Below are 18,989 nucleotides of genomic sequence, written 5' to 3' on the forward strand. Positions count from 1 at the left end.
AGACATAATAGCATCAATCTTATCACTCAAGGAAGAGGTTTCTTCGACAGAATTTACCTTCTTACCTTGTGGAGCTCTTTCCGTGTGCCATTCAGAGTAGTTGATCATCATATTATCAAGAAGCTTTGTTGCTTCACCAAGAGTGATGGACATAAAGGTACCTCCAGCAGCTGAATCCAATAGGTTCCGCGAAGAAAAATTCAGTCCTGCATAAAAGGTTTGGATGATCATCCAAGTAGTCAGTCCATGGGTTGGGCAATTTTTAACCAAAGATTTCATTCTTTCCTATGCTTGTGCAACATGTTCAGTATCCAATTGTTTAAAATTTATTATGCTACTCCTCAAAGATATAATTTTAGCAGGGGGATAATATCTACCAATAAAAGCATCCTTGCATTTAGTCCATGAATCAATACTATTCTTAGGCAGAGATAGCAACCAATCTTTAGCTCTTCCTCTTAATGAGAAAGGGAACAATTTTAATTTTATAATGTCACCATCTACATCTTTATATTTTTGCATTTCACATAGTTCAACAAAATTATTGAGATGGGCAGCAGCATCATCAGAACTAACACCAGAAAATTGCTCTCGCATAACAAGGTTCAGTAAAGCAAGTTTAATTTCAAAGAATTCTGCTGTAGTAGCAGGTGGAGCAATAGGTCTGCATAAGAAATCATTATTATTTGTGGTTGTGAAGTCGCACAACTTAGTATTTTCAGGAGTGCCCATTTTAGCAATAGTAAATAAAGCTAGCTAGATAAAGTAAATGCAAGTAACTAATTTTTTTGTGTTTTTGATATAGCAAACAAGATAGCAAATAAAGTAAAACTAGCAACTAATTTTTTTTGTATTTTGATATAGTGCAGCAAACAAAGTAGTAAATAAAACTAAGCAAGACAAAAACAAAGTAAAGAGATTGGGATGTGGAGACTCCCCTTGCAGCGTGTCTTGATCTCCCCGGCAACGGCGCCAGAAATTTAGCTTGACACGCGTACAGCACGCGACCGTTGGGAACCCCAAGTGCAAGGTGTGATGCGTACAGCAGTAAGTTTCCCTCAGTTAGAAACCAAGGTTTATCGAACCAGTAGGAGCCAAGAAGCACGTTGAAGGTTGATGGCGGCGAGATGTAGTGCGGCGCAACACCAGGGATTCCGGCGCCAACGTGGAACCTGCACAACACAAACCAAGTACTTTGCCCCAACGAAACAGCGAGGTTGTCAATCTCACCGGCTTGCTGTAACAAAGGATTAGATGTATAGTGTGGAAGATGATTGTTTGCAGAAAACAGTAGAACAAAGATATTGCGATGAGATTGTATTTCAGTATAGAGAATTGGACCGGGGTCCACAGTTCACTAGAGGTGTCTCTCCCATAAGATAAACAGCATGTTGGGTGAACAAATTACAGTTGGGCAATTGACAAATAGAGAGGGCATGACCATGCACATACATATTATGATGAGTATAGTGAGATTTAATTGGGCATTACGATAAAGTACATAGACCGCTATCCAGCATGCATCTATGCCTAAAAAGTCCACCTTCAGGTTATCATCCGAACCCCCTCCAGTATTAAGTTGCTAACAACAGACAATTGCATTAAGTATTGCGCGTAATGTAATCAGTAACTACATCCTCGAACATAGCACCAATGTTTTATCCCTAGTGGCAACAGCACATCCATAATCTTATAGGTTCTGTCACTCCCAGTTCACGGAGACATGAACCCACTATCGAGCATAAATACTCCCTCTTGGAGTTACAAGCATCTACTTGGCCAGAGCATCTACTAGTAATGGAGAGCATGCAAGATCATAAACAACACATAGACATAACTTTGATAATCAACATAACAAGTATTCTCTATTCATCGGATCCCAACAAACACAACATATAGAATTACAGATAGATGATCTTGATCATGTTAGGCAGCTCACAAGATCCGACAATGAAGCACAATGAGGAGAAGACAACCATCTAGCTACTGCTATGGACCCATAGTCCAGGGGTAGACTACTCACACATCACTCCGGAGGCGACCATGGCGGCGTAGAGTCCTCCGGGAGATGATTCCCCTCTCCGGCAGGGTGCCGGAGGCGATCTCCTGAATCCCCCGAGATGGGATTGGCGGCGGCGGCGTCTCTGGAAGGTTTTCCGTATCGTGGCTTTCGGTACTGGGGGTTTCGCGACGAAGGCTATTTGTAGGCGGAAGGGCAGGTCAAAGGGCGTCACGAGGGGCCCACACTACAGGTCGGCGCGGCCAAGACCTGGGCCGCGCCGCCCTATAGTCTGGCCACCTCGTGGCCCCACTTCATCTCCTCTTCGGTCTTCTGGAAGCTTCGTGGCAAAATAGGACCCTGGGCGTTGATTTCGTCCAATTCCGAGAAGATTTCCTTACTAGGATTTCTGAAACCAAAAACAGCAGAAAACAGCAACTGGCGCTTCGGCATCTTGTTAATAGGTTAGTTCCAGAAAATGCACGAATATGACATAAAGTGTGCATAAAACATGTAGATATCATCAATAATGTGGCATGGAACATAAGAAATTATCGATACGTCGGAGACGTATCAGAGGGTGACCAGAGGAGCAGCGACACCACGTCCGCCTGGCCGGCCGGCCGCCGCGGCTCGAGGTGAAGCGGCCAGCGCCGCCACCGAAGCTCCTCACCACCGCTAGGTCGGGATCCGCCCCGTCGGGCCTCCTAACGCGCGGAGAGGGGGAGAAGCCGCCGCCACCGGCACCGCGCGGGCTTTGCCCGGCGGCACTCACCGGCGGCGGCGGGGGAAGGGAGGGAGGTGGAGGACCGGCGCGGGGGAGGGTGGGCGCCCCGGTCGCCTCGGGGAGGGCGATGGGAGCGAGCTTCGGGCGAGTGCATTCTTAACCTGGCGCAACATTCCTCCATTGATTGCCGCAATATTTTTAGACACGGTGTTTTGGCTCATACAGGGGTAAATGCACCTATTATGAAATTTTTATTTTAAAACATCAAAAAATAAATAAAAAGTCCTGGATGTATATCTGGACTTCAAATAATCGTACACAAAGTTTTGCAATGTATAAAAGACAAAAAAAAAGTCTCGTATTAGGCTATTTTGTAGTACCGAAAATTGTTTTTCTACACCGTCCAAAATAACAATCCTTTTTTAGCAAAACTTTGGGTACATACACGTACGTAGAATGTAGAACCCGATTCTTTTGTCAATTTTTTTTGACAATTTAAAATATTTCTGGCAAAAGAAGCTATTACAGTTTCATGTATCTAGCCCATTTGCTCTCAAGTTGGGCGGGGGTGGCAAATGTAGTATATCCTCCCACCCGAGCCTATTACAGTTTCATGTATCTAGCCCATTTGCTCCCAAGTTGGGCCAAGCCGGTGCAATGTTTGTCCCCTAATCCAATTTGCCACCCCCGCCCAAGTTAGCCAGGCCAAGGTCCGCCACTGCTCGTGCCTCCCATAGCAGCCTAGACATCAAAAGCTCCATCTACATTCAGCCAAAGAAATTATTTTCTAGTGAACCTAATACGCTTTTGTTCTCAACACCAAATTGTACGTCCTATCAGACTTGGTTATGGCTTACATGGTACTTACCATGATTACTTATCATATGACCGACGACCATGGGCGGAGCCAGGAAAGAATTTTAGAGGGGGCAAAGATGTGCTAATTAGAGAAATTTTCTTTTTTAAGTGGGGGCAAATCACTATTTGGCATGGCATAATGACACTCTGACCAATGCTACATCAAAAAAGCTCCACATATGGGTGGCCTCGTGAAATAGAACATTTCATTTTTATGGAAGTTAATTTTTAAATCTGAAAGCTTCTTAAAAGATGGAAAAATCAACTTCAGATTTCTCGCTTTCTCAAGGTCATGTTTCATAAAAAGAATCGTATCATCGACCATATTGAAATATAAATAAACCACCATCGACAAGATGCCACACCACACCTTCAATACGGCCATAAACCTTTGCATGCCCATTGAATTATGGCAAGCATATCAACCACTGTATAAAATATGATCGGTGATAATGGATCTTCTTTCGTTAATTAGTTTTTCATCTGGAAGTATCTGTCAGCGTTACCATTGACTTCAATGGCGACAGTGCCACCGATTTTTTTATGGATTAGAGCGTGCCACTCATGAAAAAAAACTTTCGTTCTTAACGTTTGTTGAAGGAAAGACCATTTAACTTTATCAAAAACTTTTTAAAAGCCAAATTTTAAAATAACACCATTCTTCTTCTTTTTCCTATGGATCTCCTGGACCGTCTCAGGCAAGATTACTACCCCATCTAGGATATCCCTCCCTTCCATGAATGTATTCTGAGCCAGTCGCACTACATGATCAGCCACATAATTAAGCCTTAACATTGCGGTGTTTGTGAGAATCTTGAAGCTCACGTTAAGGTTAAGAAGATAGATAGGTTGATATTATTGGAATTTGGATCCTTTCTGCTTGATTAACCTTGGGCAACAAAATTATCTAACCGAAGTTAAGGCAAACTAGCTCGAGTTGATCATTGTGCAATGCACAAAACAATGCCATCAGATCCTACTTGATTATCTCCGAGGATTTTTGAAAAACTCTGTTGGAAAACCATCTGACACAGGGCCTTTTATACCCTGTTTGGGAAACTACCTTTCTTACCTCATACTCAGAGTAAGGCGTTGTAAGGTAGGCGTTTTCCTCGGGGGAAACTTTAGGAATGTCATGAATAAGGGATTCATCCATTGAGACGTTTCCTTCTTCAGGTTTCCCGAAAAGATTCTTATAGTAATTGGTAATATAAGATTTAAGTTGATCATGGCCAACAATCGTGCCCTCATCCTAAACAAGAGAATGAATAAGCTTCTTTCGACATCTACCATTAGCGATAGAATGGAAGTATCTTGTGTTGGAGTCTCCTTCCAAGATGAAGTGGACCTTAGACCATAGGTACCAGTTCAATTCCTCCTCTCGCAAGATGGAAGCCATCTTCACATTGTATTGACTTTTTAGATCAATCTCTTGCGTAGATAGAAATCACACCTCAGCGAGAGCCTCCAATGCATCAATCAAATTGATAAGCGAAGCTTCTCTTTTTTTAACACCTGACAAGTGGCGTGCCCATCCCCCTAATGGATGTTTACGCATTGCATGTAATCTATCATTCCATCTTTGAATGGGATTCACACCAACTACAGTTCTCTCCCAGACCTTCTTAACCATTTCCAAAAGAAAAAACCTTCATGGTGTAGCCATCCAAATTCAAATTTGAATTGGTGTTTCCTTTACATTCTAGGTGTTCCCGTGGTTAAAAGTATGGGAGCATGACCTGACCAGGCCTCAACTCGAGGAAGAGCGCGTACAATGACCATTGATTATTCAGATTCCTAATATAAGTCCATAAGTACATGGTCCAACTTCTCTTATGTAGGCTCGAGGAGATTATTCGCCCATGTGAACGGTCTCTTGGCCATCACAACCTCTCTTAGATCCAAACTGTGAATGGCAATATTCAATAAGAAAGGCCAACGATTATCGAACCAGCCTTTGCTTTTTTACGAGAAAACCATAGCACATTAAAATTGCCCCCTATGATAATGATTATCTTTTGCTAGATTAACCAACTCACGAAGGAAAGCGACCTTAAATTCATCCTGGGCGGCATCATACACAGCGACAAGACTATGTATGAAATTATCATCTTTGTTACGGATATGAAGTTTGATATTAAAATATCCTTCCAAACTAGGCAGCACCTCCATGCTATCCATTCTGATGCAAAGTAATATGACCCCGGAACAGCCACGATGTGGACGAGATAACCAAGAGAACTAATCCCCACCAGATATGCGATTAAGTAGACTTCCCGGGTAATCTCGTCTACATGTTTTAGAAATGCCCACAAATCTAAACAATGTTCTCTAATACAATCATCGATACGTAAATAAATACCTAGCTAAGTTACGAAGACCTCTGCTATTCGTAAACATACCATTCATTAGAAAACAATTGTTGTCTTTAAGGATATAACCTTTCTGAGAACTGAGTTCCAGCTCAGTGGCAAGACAAGGCGAGTGCGCAGCCAGCCCACCCGGGTTCGAATCCCCATCTCGCGGTAATTTTGCGGGAGGGGCGGACTTTAATCGGTTATCATCCTAGCGTTCATCCGCGGGAAGAGTCTCATTTCTACCTAACAACTTATAGCCAAGGGAGGGATCATTCCCCCGTTGGTCAACGTTTTAGGATATAACCTTTCTGGATATAACCTTTCTGCATGGCTTAAATCTCTTGCTAGCAGAGTTAGATTTAGATTTTCGACAAGATGCTTTCAGGTTATAGATAGAGCTGAGCAGAGCTAAATTTCTTGCTAGCAGAGTCCAAAATTCCGGCCATGATGGATAGAGTTTGTGACGAAGCTGGTCGTGGAATGATCATCCGTTGGCTGATGAGCTAGCCGGTTGTGGATTGCTCCGTCGACCGACAACTGGGACTCATTGATGGGTGCACGCTATCCGATCCCCGCATTTCGAGGTCCGTATGCATGGAGGATCGACTCGCGTTTGCAGTTTCAGGATGTGGATAGAGCTGCCATGTCAAGAATTGAAGGACTAGGAGATCGAGGAGAATGCAACGGCAGCCACCGGTCGACAGTTATACAACGGTAGCGCCCGTAACCAGCAGGGCGTTTCAAGCCAAGCAACCTTTGCATGCCAACACGACACTTGGGTCTTTGGACTTCCGGTCAATAACTTCCTTCTCCGACGAGATAGGGGAGGAGAAAACCGCCCCGGCAGCAGTCGTCGGCACCGCGCCGCCGCATCTCTGCGCCGTCGAGTCAGGGACCTTCTGTCCACGCGGGCTATAAATATAGACGGCGCTGCCTTCTTTATCCACATCCATATCCACAAGTACTGTACCGCCTCAGATAGATAAATCTGGTCCCTTCCCTGATCCTTCCCGGCCTCGACCACCGTGCCGGCGACGACCTATATATTCCCCCGGCGGCGAGCTCCCTCGGCACAAACAAACAATCCTCATTCCTCAATTCTCTTTTCTCTTTTCTACGAGAGATCAGCGAGCTACTACACTCATGAAGCGTTCGAGCAGCTTGTGCTTGCTGCTGCTCGTGGCACTCTCCAGCTTGGCCTGCTGCAACTTGGTCCGAGCACAGACACAAATCCTCTTCCAGGTACGTGTGGAATGTATTGTAGATACATCGTACATAGATGAGCGATGCATTACCGAGATGTGATTGATCATGCACGCAGGGTTTCAACTGGGAGTCTTGGAAGAAGCAAGGTGGCTGGTACAACTTCCTCAAGGGGCAAGTCAGCGACATAGCCAAGTCCGGCGTCACCCATGTCTGGCTCCCTCCGCCCTCGCACTCCGTTTCCCCGCAAGGCTACATGCCAGGGCGGCTGTATGACCTGGACGCATCCAAGTACGGCACGGCGGCGGAGCTTAAGTCCCTGATCGCGGCCTTCCACAGCGCGGGCGTGCAGTGCGTGGCTGACGTCGTGATCAACCACCGGTGCGCCGAAAAGCAGGACGCGCGCGGCGTGTACTGCGTCTTCGAGGGCGGGACCCCCGACGACCGCCTCGACTGGGGCCCCGACGCGATCTGCAGCGACGACACCAAGTTCTCGGACGGCACGGGCCACCGCGACACCGGCGACGGCTTCGACGCGGCGCCCGACATCGACCACCTCAACCCGCGCGTCCAGCGGGAGCTCTCCGACTGGCTCACCTGGCTGAAAACCGACGTCGGCTTCGACGGCTGGCGGCTCGACTTCGCCAAGGGGTACTCGCCGGCGGTAGTCAGGTCGTACATCGAGAGCGCCAGGCCCGGGTTCGTGGTGGCGGAGGTATGGAGCTCGCTGCGCTACGACGGGGACGGCAAGCCGTCGCACAACCAGGACCAGTGCCGGCAGGGGATGGTGGACTGGGCGCGGGCAGCCGGCGGGCCGGCCATGGCGTTCGACTTCGCCACCAAGGGGATGCTGCAGGCGGGCGTGCAGGGCGAGCTGTGGCGCCTGCGCGACGGCGCCGGGAAGGCGGCCGGCATGATCGGGTGGCTGCCGGAGAAGGCCGTCACGTTCGTCGACAACCACGACACCGCGTCGACGCAGGGGCTGTGGCCGTTCCCGGCCGACAAGGTCATGCAGGGCTACGCCTACATCCTCACACACCCAGGGATCCCCTGCATCGTAAGCATCATCTCTCCCTTTACATAAGGCTCTCTCAGGTCTTCACCCAAACATTCTTGTGACGTGCGTGCGTATGCAATGTAGTTCTACGACCACATGTTCGACTGGAACCTGAAGCAGGAGCTGACCCAGCTGGCCGCCATCAGGGCAAGGAACGGCATCCGCGCCACGAGCACGCTGCGGATCCTCGCCGCGGAGGCCGATTTGTACCTGGCCGTGGTTGACGAGAAGGTGCTGGTCAAGATCGGGACTAGGTACGACGTGGGCGACGCCCTGCCGTCGGATTTCCATCCCGTGGCGCACGGCAAGGACTACTGCGTCTGGGAGAAGGGGAGCCTCCGTGTCCCAGCGGGGCGCCACCTATAGCCCTGCTCAAACCCACTTTATCACAGTTCGAGCATGTAATAATATAATATCAACGAAAATCGTGAAAAGCATACGAGCTTCTCAACTGACTCTCTAGCTCATGCATGGGAGCTGACACAAGCAAGTCCCATTTTTTTCACGAAAATGGGAAAAAGCTTTGTGTTTAGATGTATTAATAGAAAATGAGAGTTCACACAAATATGTACAAGCTCAGAACAAGCCAACATCCCACCATACAACTCGACCCACTAGATCCGTAAACCTAAGTAGCAATGGGATCAACGCTTGCAAGCCAACAGCGCTAGGGTGGCCCAAGATCGAGCTTCGGATCGAATCGTGTCAAGGAGACTGCTTGTGTTAGGAGATGTGTTGGCAAAGAATACCGCATTGCGATGCTTTCAAACCCACCATGCTGTCAGCATCACAAGCGACACAATGCCCTTGCATAGCACCCGTGGAGTAGATTTGGTAGCCTTCAACTACCATTCCAGAAAGTCATCCCCGGTAACCCACTAGTAGAAAAAGAGGCTTCCATTCAACCCCCATTAGTCCCCAAAATATTCGAACCACGACTAAAGGGGTCTTTAGTCGCGGTTCGGGAGGCGACCCGCGAACAAAGGTCTGGACCCAGCGGGCTCGCTCGACAGCTGGGGACGGGAGGGGCTTTAGTCGCGGTTGGCCAGGCCAACCGAGACTAAAGGCACACCCCTATATATACCATTCAGCACACACACTTAGCCATTTGGTGCCACTTCTCTTCACAATCTTCACAAGTTGGTGGTGGGTTTGATTTTTGTTCCTCTTATGCACACAAGGTGTTCGATGAAATGCCCGAGAGAATGAAAGAAACATGATATGAAGTGTCCGAGCCACACTTGAGCTTTCTCATTTATTTTTCCTCCTCGATCGCGGTTAGCAACTTTAACCTTTCATGTGTCATTGATAAAATATGCATGTGTGTAGTTCATTGTTTAATTTCTATTATTTCTAGCTAGCTAGTTAGTTTAACAAATGCATGATGGTTAATTATATACTTTATATAATAATAATGCAGATGAATCGGCAATGGATGTACAGTAACCGACTCTCCGGCGAGTTCATTACGGGTTTGAAAGATTTTCTCGTAGTGGCTAATGCGAACAAGCAGGGGGGTTTTGTTATCTGTCCATGTGTTGCCTGTAAGAATCAGAAGGGTTACTCTTCCTCAAGAGAAGTTCACATGCACCTGCTTCGGCATGGTTTCATGCCAAGTTATAATTGTTGGACCAAGCATGGAGAAAGAGGGGTTAGAATGGAAGAAGATGAAGAAGGGGATGATATCATCGATGACAACTATCTTGATCATTTCGGTGATATTTTCATGGAGGATGCTGAAGGTGGGGAAGGTGAAGGGGAAGGTGAAGAAGAGGCACGTGATGAGCCCGCTGACGATCTTGGTCGGATCATTGCTGATGCACGGAGAGGCTGCGAAACTGAAAAGGAGAGGAAGAATTTGGATCGCATGTTAGAGGATCACAAAAAGTCGCTGTACCCAGGATGCGATAATGGTCTGAAAAAGTTGTGCTGCACACTGGATTTGCTGAAATGAAAGGCACAAGAAGGTCTATCTGACTCGGGATTTGAAAATTTGCTGAAAATGATGAAGAATATGTTTCCAAAGAATAACGAGTTGCCCGCCAGTACGTACGAAGCAAAGAAGGTTGTCTGCCCTCTAGGTTTAAAGGTTCTGAAGATACATGCATGCATTAACGACTGCATCCTCTACCGCGGTGAATACGAGAATTTGAATGAATGCCCGGTATGCACTGCATTGCGTTATAAGATCAGAGGCGATGACCCTAGTGACGATGTTGAGGGCGAGAAACCCAGGAAGAGGGTTCCCGCCAAGGTGATGTGGTATGCTCCTATAATACCACGGTTGAAACATCTGTTCAGGAACAAAGAGCATGCCAAGTTGTTGCGATGGCACAAAGAGGACCGTAAGTCGGACGGGAAGTTGAGACACCCCGCTGATGGAACGCAATGGAGAAAGATCGACAGAGAGTTCAAATATTTTGCAGCTGACGCAAGGAACATAAGATTTGGTCTAAGTACAGATGGCATGAATCCTTTTGGCGAGCAGAGCTCCAGCCATAGCACCTGGCCCGTGACTCTATGCATCTACAACCTTCCTCCTTGGTTGTGCATGAAGCGGAAGTTCATTATGATGCCAGTGCTCATCCAAGGTCCGAAGCAACCCGACAACGACATCGATGTGTATCTAAGGCCATTAGTTGATGAACTTTTACAGTTGTGGGGCAGACCTGGTGTACATGTGTGGGATGAGCACAAAGAAGAGGAATTTGACCTACGAGCGTTGCTTTTCGTAACCATCAACGATTGGCCTGCTCTTAGTAACCTTTCGGGACAGACAAATAAGGGATACAATGCATGCACGCACTGCTTACATGAGACTGAAAGTGTATATCTGGGTAATTGTAAGAAGAACGTGTACCTGGAGCATCGTCGATTTCTTCACCGACATCATAACGTAAGAAAGAAAGGCAAGCATCACAACGGCAAGGCAGAGCACCGGCCGAAGCCTGCGGAATGTACTGGTGCGGAGGTATTTGATATGGTCAAGGATTTGAAAGTCATCTTTGGAAAGGGTCCTGGCGGACAATCAGTTCCGCAGGGAGTTGACGGGCACGCACCCATGTGGAAGAAGAAATCGGAGCTAGAATATTGGAAAGTCCTAGATGTCCGCTCTGCAATCAACGTGATGCATGTTACGAAGAATATTTGCGTGAACCTGCTAAGCTTCTTGGGCGTGTATGGGAAGACAAATGATACAAAGGAAGCACGGCAGGACCAGTAACGTTTGAAAGACCCAGATGACCGGCATCCGGAATGGTTTCAAGGTCGTGCCACCTACGCTCTTACCAAAGAAGAGAAGGTCATCTTTTTTGAATGCCTGAGCAGTATGAAGGTCCCGTCTGGCTTCTCGTGGAATATAAAGGGAATAATAAACATGGCGGACAAAAAGTTCCAAAACCTGATGCGGTGACCCAGCATGCCACTGCATGTTGTAGTATACAAGTCGTTGATATGATCTATGTGAAGGGACTTCCTGACAATTGTCATATCCCTCAGAGTGGTACAACAGAAACATTGCAGGTCATAACACTCCAAATATTATTACAAACATAGTCTTAACAAGTTGGTATTCTCACATGTCTGATGAGAACACCCTAAGATACTGCTTAAGTACTATTACAACTCACAAATATATATGAAAGAGAGCTCAGCAACTTATTTAGGTAAGTTCTACGCTGCTCGGCTCTATGGTACTAAGGTATATCACTACTCCCCCGCCTCATTCTCGTCGGGTCCGTAGACTATCCCATAGTCTACTCCTTCAACTCCTCCGGTCAGATCAGGTTCCTCGTAGACCAGCTCGTAATCCCCTTTCGTTGCTCCATCGGCGATGGCCTCCACTTCCGTATCACAGTCTAGCAAGGGTGTCGAAAGAAAGTGAGTACAGAGGTACTTAGCAAGTTCAAAAGAGTAAAAGGTGTTTGATGCACTAGCTACGACCGTTGATCAGGAAATCGCAGGTCAATGCATGTTTCGAAAACATTTCTTCAAATGGTTGCTTTTATTCTAAAAACTATGCCCGTCAGTCTTCACAGGTTGACCAGAACTTCATCGAGTTCCTTTCCTGCCGCGTTCGCAGTTCCCTTCCCGGAACAAGGAGTGACAGCCACAATTTGATACACTCTGCAGAGGTGCGTTACTTTTCCCATAAGAGATCTCATCCTTTTTGCCATCCGCAGGGACTTGCCCTCGTTCACACTTCCTTTGGTGTGAGGCCAGGAAAGAAGATCCAAGCCCACACCGCCTTTTCCGCGACCCTGCAAACCCACCCTTTTGTCCATCCGTACACCCCCGGTAGACATCTCCCGTACATACGGCTTTACCCCCGGTGTACTATGGACAATCCTTCATAGACGGTAGAGCCTCTCATCCACACGGATGGGGATTTTAAAGGATTTCCCAACCTACGGCAGTGTTCTCCCAACACCCCGCCAGGCCCTATCAAGTCTTTTGGCGTACAGGTCAATGCATGTTTCGAAAACATTTCTTCAAAAGGTTGCTTTTATTCTGAAAACTATGCCCGTCAGTCTTCACAGGTTGACCAGAACTTCATCGAGTTCCTTTCCTGCCGCGTTCGCAGTTCCCTTCCCGGAACAAGGAGTGACAACCACAATTTGATACACTCTGCAGAGGTGCGTTACTTTTCCCATAAGAGATCTCATCCTTTTTGCCATCCGCAGGGACTTGCCCTCGTTCACACTTCCTTTGGTGTGAGGCCAGGAAAGAAGATCCAAGCCCACACCGCCTTTTCCGCAACCCTGCAAACCCACCCTTTTGTCCATCCGTACACCCCCGGTAGACATCTCCCGTACATACGGCTTTACCCCCGGTGTACTATGGACAATCCTTCATAGACGGTAGAGCCTCTCATCCACACAGATGGGGATTTTAAAGGATTTCCCAACCTACGGCAGTGTTCTCCCAACACCCCGCCAGGCCCTATCAAGTCTTTTGGCGTACAAGAGGGAAAAGATACAGCCGGCTTCTCCAGAGCCATTGTAGATCTTCTGGTTAACGCGATATGTACGGCGCTAGAATCACTGGACGGCATTGGTAATTAATCCTAGGTTAATAAAACCCATGCAATGGAACCTCCACCATATCAATATCAACCATGGTTCCATTGCCAGCCACATAGTCACATTCATAATTGGAAAAGTAACACTTCATTTCCAATGCAGGAATGGTAAGTATATAGCTTTGCAGTAAATTGATAGAAAATACTCAAGTTGATATGAGCAAGGGTGAACTTGCCTGTGGACTGCGAGATAATGCAGTTCAATGCAGTGGATGGAACCTGGACCTCGGGTTCTGTAAAGAAGCATCATTGTCCAGTAAGGACAATGTTATAAAAATCCAAATAATGCAGTCATGAATTTATTATTTTATGTTGAGTCCCTTACCCCATTTATTTATTAAGATTTAGGGTTGAATTAGGATTTGTGCCTTTGGCAGTAATTTACAATTACTTTTAATTGTAGAAACACTTTCATTTCATAAATCAAAAATTGTTTAAAGTAATACAACTTCACTTTTGTGAAAATTGTTTATTTCAAAAATAATTTGAAATAATAGAGGTTTCTCTATCTTTTTGGAATAAGAAGAATAGAGTGTTTCCCTTTGGAAAATATCTAGCTTAAAAGAAATAACTTGAATTATTAGAATTTCCTCTTTGAAATATTTGAAAACAAATATTTAAACTCATTTGTAATTTTCCTTGATTTTTAAATACAAGGAAAAATTATAAATAAAAATTTCCAAGTTTGAATTCAATTTCAAAAATTTCAAATTTTGAATTTGTTATCTAAATTTCATTTCTTATTTTATTCTTGTTAAGAATAATTTTTCATTTACTAATCCCAATTTTTCATGGATTTTTAGAGGTATATTTTATTAACTAAAATTTGATGAAATTGTAAGCTATTTTCAAAATAGAAAAGTACTAAAATACCCCCCTGGCCCAATTGGGCCAGCCCACTTATCTGGCCTGTTTGGACAGCCCATTAAGGCTTGTCCAAACTCGGTTTGGTGGAACCAAACAGGTTCGGCCCGTCTCACTCTGTTGCTCACTTCTCTCTCTCCCGAAACCCTAGCCCTTAGGCGATTTTCTGGCGACCGTGTCGCCGTCATGGCCGCCGCCGTGCTCCGGCCAAGTCCGGCGCCCCTGACCCTGCCATCGGCACCATCTGAACCGCCGTGCGGAGATCTATCGATCTACCCGCACGGTTTCGCCGATCTCTTCCTCCTCAGTCAGATCGCCACCCTTCTAGATCTTGCGGAGAATCGCCTCCGACGATTGGCGATCACCGGCAAGCCGTGAACCTCGCCATCGACGCTAGCGCTGCTCTGGGACCGACCTGGCGCGGGTGCTGTGCTAGCAGCGCCTGTGCCGTCGTTCCCCTGGGTGCTGTGCTGTGCGTGTGCTTGTCGGCGTAACGCCGGCGCCTTCCCTGGACTTGCAGCTGCTACGGCCGCGCGGGCACGGCCACGCGGGCACTGCCTCGCCATGCCGTGGCTTATGCTTCCAGGCGCTAGTAAGCTCTCCTGCCTCTCCTCCTTCTCAACACCACGTCTGTGCGCCCCCATGCTTCTGTGCTTCTTCCTCCTCTGTCGCTCAAGCTTCCTGATGATCCCATGATCATACAGGACCTTGCTGTTGTTGCCTACGCATCCTATGCCTCTTCTCTGCAAGCCCTGACCAATTCACCAAGCTCTGGTTACTGGCCAAGTGTGTACTACTTGCTGTTCATGGCCATTGTTGCTCTCTTACTGCTTCTATCATGACATGCCTTGCTATGCCATGATGTACATGATTATGGTGCTGCTTATGCTTTCTGGCATCCTATCCTTGCTTGTCTAGGTGTATAGCTATGCCTGTGCTTGTTGGTGATGCTTACAGTCATGTTGTGCTGCGTCCTTGACACCTGTGCTGCTAGTAATGTGCTCAGTACCATGCACATGATCCAATTGATCCCTGGGATCATCAGATATGCATGGTTGCTGTGTATAGATTGCTTGACTATGTTCTAGCCTTGGGCTAGACACTCCAGACTTGCTGGTTACCAATTGTTTACCCTGTAATGCTATCTGAGAATTTAATTCTCATTTGGTATAACTTGTGCTGCTATTGATGCTCCACCAATTGCCTAGTGCATGCTTAAGGATGAATTGGTGTGCTTAATCTTGTATTATCACTTGATTAATGGCTTTGGTATCTAGATAGGCATTACTGAAGCATCTGCTTCAGCAATCCTTCTGTGCATGTCATGTTGTTACCAGGTTTTAACTTTTGTTAGTTATTCTTGATGAACCATGTCTGGTTATGATTCAATGCTTCAGCTGTTGCTTAAATAAATTCCAAGATCATCTTGGAATATAAATCCTTGACTGAACCTGTGTGGTGATGATGTCAAACTGTCTGTGTGACTTTGCTTGCATGCTGAGATGGTTTGTGACCTCAGTAGCTGTCTACTGCATCTGGTTGCATCCTATTTGGCTATCTGGTGGGTTTTATGAAAATAAATAAACTCCACAGTTGGGAATCACCAAGGTGAATGCCCTGTGGATGATTGTGATGAAAAAGGGGTGAATCTGATGGTTTAATTCACCATAGGTGCTAGGTAATCTAGTTGGCTACTGTTCTAGGGTTTCAGTGACATGGATAGCTAACATATAAGCATATCCAGTGACTAGATCCAATAGATCTTGGTCTGGCCTCTTCTGCCTGGCACCACTTGGTGAATACCAAGTGATGATATACCCAGTGGAGCAATCTGCTCCACAACAAGTGTGTATGAGCATGCTTATGATGGATTGGATCACAAGATCCATCCAGGCATGAGGTATACCTTGCTCCAGCTCCAAGTGTGAATTTTTTTTTTGTTGCAGTGCTTCTGGACAGTTGGATCACACAAATTCAGTTTATTTTCCTTGCCAAGTGTCAATGACACTTGGATCTGGACAGAAACATTTGTTGGTCTTTGTTTTGTAGGGGTTCAAGACCACACAAACATTGGAGCATCTCTACTGGAAGATTTGATGAAATTTTAGTTTAGGATCAAATCCATGTTGTACTTTTATTTTCTGTCTTTATTATTCATCCATTCTTGTAATAAGGATATTGTAATGACTTTGTATATGTGTGTGTATATCAATAAACATTACAAGAAATGGGACATTTGTTGAGGAAAACCCTGGTGACGAAAATGCATACCGTCATGGATGTGTCCTTATAGGTGACGAATTCATATTTCGTCATGCATTTAAGGTAATGCTTGACGGTATGATTTTTCGTCAACAAAAAATCGTCACCCATTACCCAACCGGGAAGGGCTTCCATCGTGTCTGTTAATAGGTGACGAAATCAAAGATCGTGGTGTATGTAAACCGTGATTTGCATATAAAACGGAACCACATAGCAGGTAAATAATACTAAGTTACTTTATTAAATGTTATTATGCGTGACCCACTTGTCAGGAACATATTTAATTAAGTAAAAAATTGTGGTTTGGAAGAATCGAACCAGGGCTTTGACGTGACCGATGCGGAGTGTTACCGCTAAGGTAGATATGGAATTTTGATCTGGATCCGTAACTAGTCTATTCTACATATTTATTTCAATGGTGTGATCTAGATGTTACGACATAATAATTTCCTTATTAATATTTATTTCGGCCGCGGGTGCCTTGTTTAAGTCGCGCCGCTAGTAGACACGACCTATCTAGGTGATCTTGCTAACAGTCAAATCGACTAGGGTTCTCGTCGAGGTGAGAATAAATCCGTGAAGGCTCCATTGTGGGGGCGGCGAGACGCATCATCGGTGAGTTCTCCTGATTGTTCGTTAGGTCTAGATTTTTTAATCAGTTGTCATGATCTGTTCTGAAGAACGTTGGCATGTTCTTAACTGAATTGTAGGCAATGGATCGAAGTTGGATAACTGATGGCACCAAGAAGTTCACAACAAAGTACATGGCAGGTGTTAGGGATTTCATCAAGTTTGCGCGAGAACACTTGGACAATACAGATGAACCAATCTTGTGCCCTTGCAAGGACTGCCTAAATCTGATACGTCAGGATATAAAAACAGTCGAGGATCACTGCAATTGTTCAGGTATGTCCATGACGTATACAAGATGGACTAGACATGGGGAAGGTTTTAGTGATGACGAAGGGCGGGATAGAAAGGATGATGGTGCGTATGATAGTGACAATGATAAAGAGGAAGACAATGGTGATTGTTATGTTGATGATTCGTCTAGTATGATCGATGAACTGCAGAAGTCTGGAAATAAAGGTCCTAACCTGCCAAATATGTATGCTAATCTAATTGAGTCAGCCAAAAAAGAACTTCATGAGGGATGCACCACTTTCACTAGGTTGTCGTTCATTATTAAGCTCCTTCATTTCAAATCATACAGCCGGATAACAAACAGAGGATTTGATCTCCTACTTCAGCTTTTACGTACAGCTTTGCCACGTGTGGACTTTCCCAAATCATATGCTGATGCTAAGAGTGTTCTTTCTGATGTTGGGCTTGGTTATGAGACAATTCATGTATGCAAGTTTGATTGTTCTTTATTTTGGGGAGATCACAAGGACGATACGCACTGCCATGTTTGTGGATTATCAAGATATAGAGACCCTCTTTGCCAAAAAAGAAAATCCCTCACAAGGTGTTAAGGTACTTTCCTATAATTAAAAGGTTGCAGAGACTATTTGTTAAAAAGGAAATGTTGACACATACTAGATGGCACAAAGAGAAGAGGGTTGTTGAGCCCAATGTACTGAGGCACCCTGCTGATGGTGAGGCATGGAAGCACATTGATGACAGGTTTCATTGGTTTGCTAAAGATCCTCGTAACATAAGACTAGGTTTTGCCACAGACGGCTTCAGTCCCTTTGGAAGTATGAGTAATCCTTACAGTATGTGGCCTGTTTTTGTCATTCCTTACAACTTCCCACCACAGATGTGCATGGATCAATCGAATTACATGATGGCATTGCTAATCCCCGGAAAGTATTCCCCAGGGAAAGATTTTCATGTATTTATGCAGCCACTAATAAAATATATGATGCAGCTATGGAGTGGTGTGCAGACATTTGATGCATGCACACAGGAATATTTCCCATTGAATGCTGCGTTTCTTTGGTCTATTCATGATTATCCTGGATATGCCACTATGTCAGGCCGAAGCACAAGAGGATTTCATGCGTGTGTGCATTGCGATGAGAATCCTTGCTATGAATCTTTGAAAAACAAAATTGGATATATTGGGCATCGACGATTTCTTCATCAAGATCACCCATACAGGAGAAGCAGACTTTTCAATGGTAAAACTGAGACTGGAGATCCACCAAGGAAGTACACACCCAAAGATGTAGCTGAGAAGGTAGAAAGGGTTAAGGATTTTGAACATGGGAAAAATCCAATAAGTAGAAAGCGGAAGCGTGCAACTGTACCCGGTGAACCAACATGGCACTTGAAAGTCAGCTTACATCATCTACCGTACTGGCCAGAACTTAAGTTAGCTCACAACTTAGATGTGATGCATATTGACAAGAACATATGTGACAATATTGTTGGTACACTACTTGAACTTGAGGGCAAGAATAAGGACACTGTTAGTGCTAGAATTGATTTGAAGAAATTCAAAATCTGGGAGAAGTATTGGTTGAAGAAAATTGTGAAGGATGATGATGATGCAGCAGTAACTTATGCGAAGCCCCCATGCACCGTGGACACTTTCGAAGGAACAGAAGAGACATTTGTGTAGGTATTTGGCAAAC

General features: G+C 45.5%; 1 protein-coding gene across 1 annotated transcript; it reads left to right on the top strand.

The window, feature by feature from the left end:
- The first annotated feature begins 6,689 nt into the window (after positions 1 to 6,689).
- Positions 6,690 to 8,776, top strand: LOC127318435 (alpha-amylase isozyme 3D). Its single transcript, XM_051348919.2, has 3 exons — positions 6,690 to 7,183; positions 7,263 to 8,201; positions 8,286 to 8,776. Exons 1-3 carry the CDS (start codon positions 7,085 to 7,087, stop codon positions 8,565 to 8,567), a joined length of 1,320 nt encoding a protein of 439 aa, XP_051204879.1. The 5' UTR covers positions 6,690 to 7,084; the 3' UTR covers positions 8,568 to 8,776.
- Positions 8,777 to 18,989: the final 10,213 nt, after the last annotated feature.

This window comes from Lolium perenne, chromosome 7, assembly GCF_019359855.2.
Source record: "Lolium perenne isolate Kyuss_39 chromosome 7, Kyuss_2.0, whole genome shotgun sequence".
Lineage (NCBI taxonomy): Eukaryota > Viridiplantae > Streptophyta > Magnoliopsida > Poales > Poaceae > Lolium > Lolium perenne.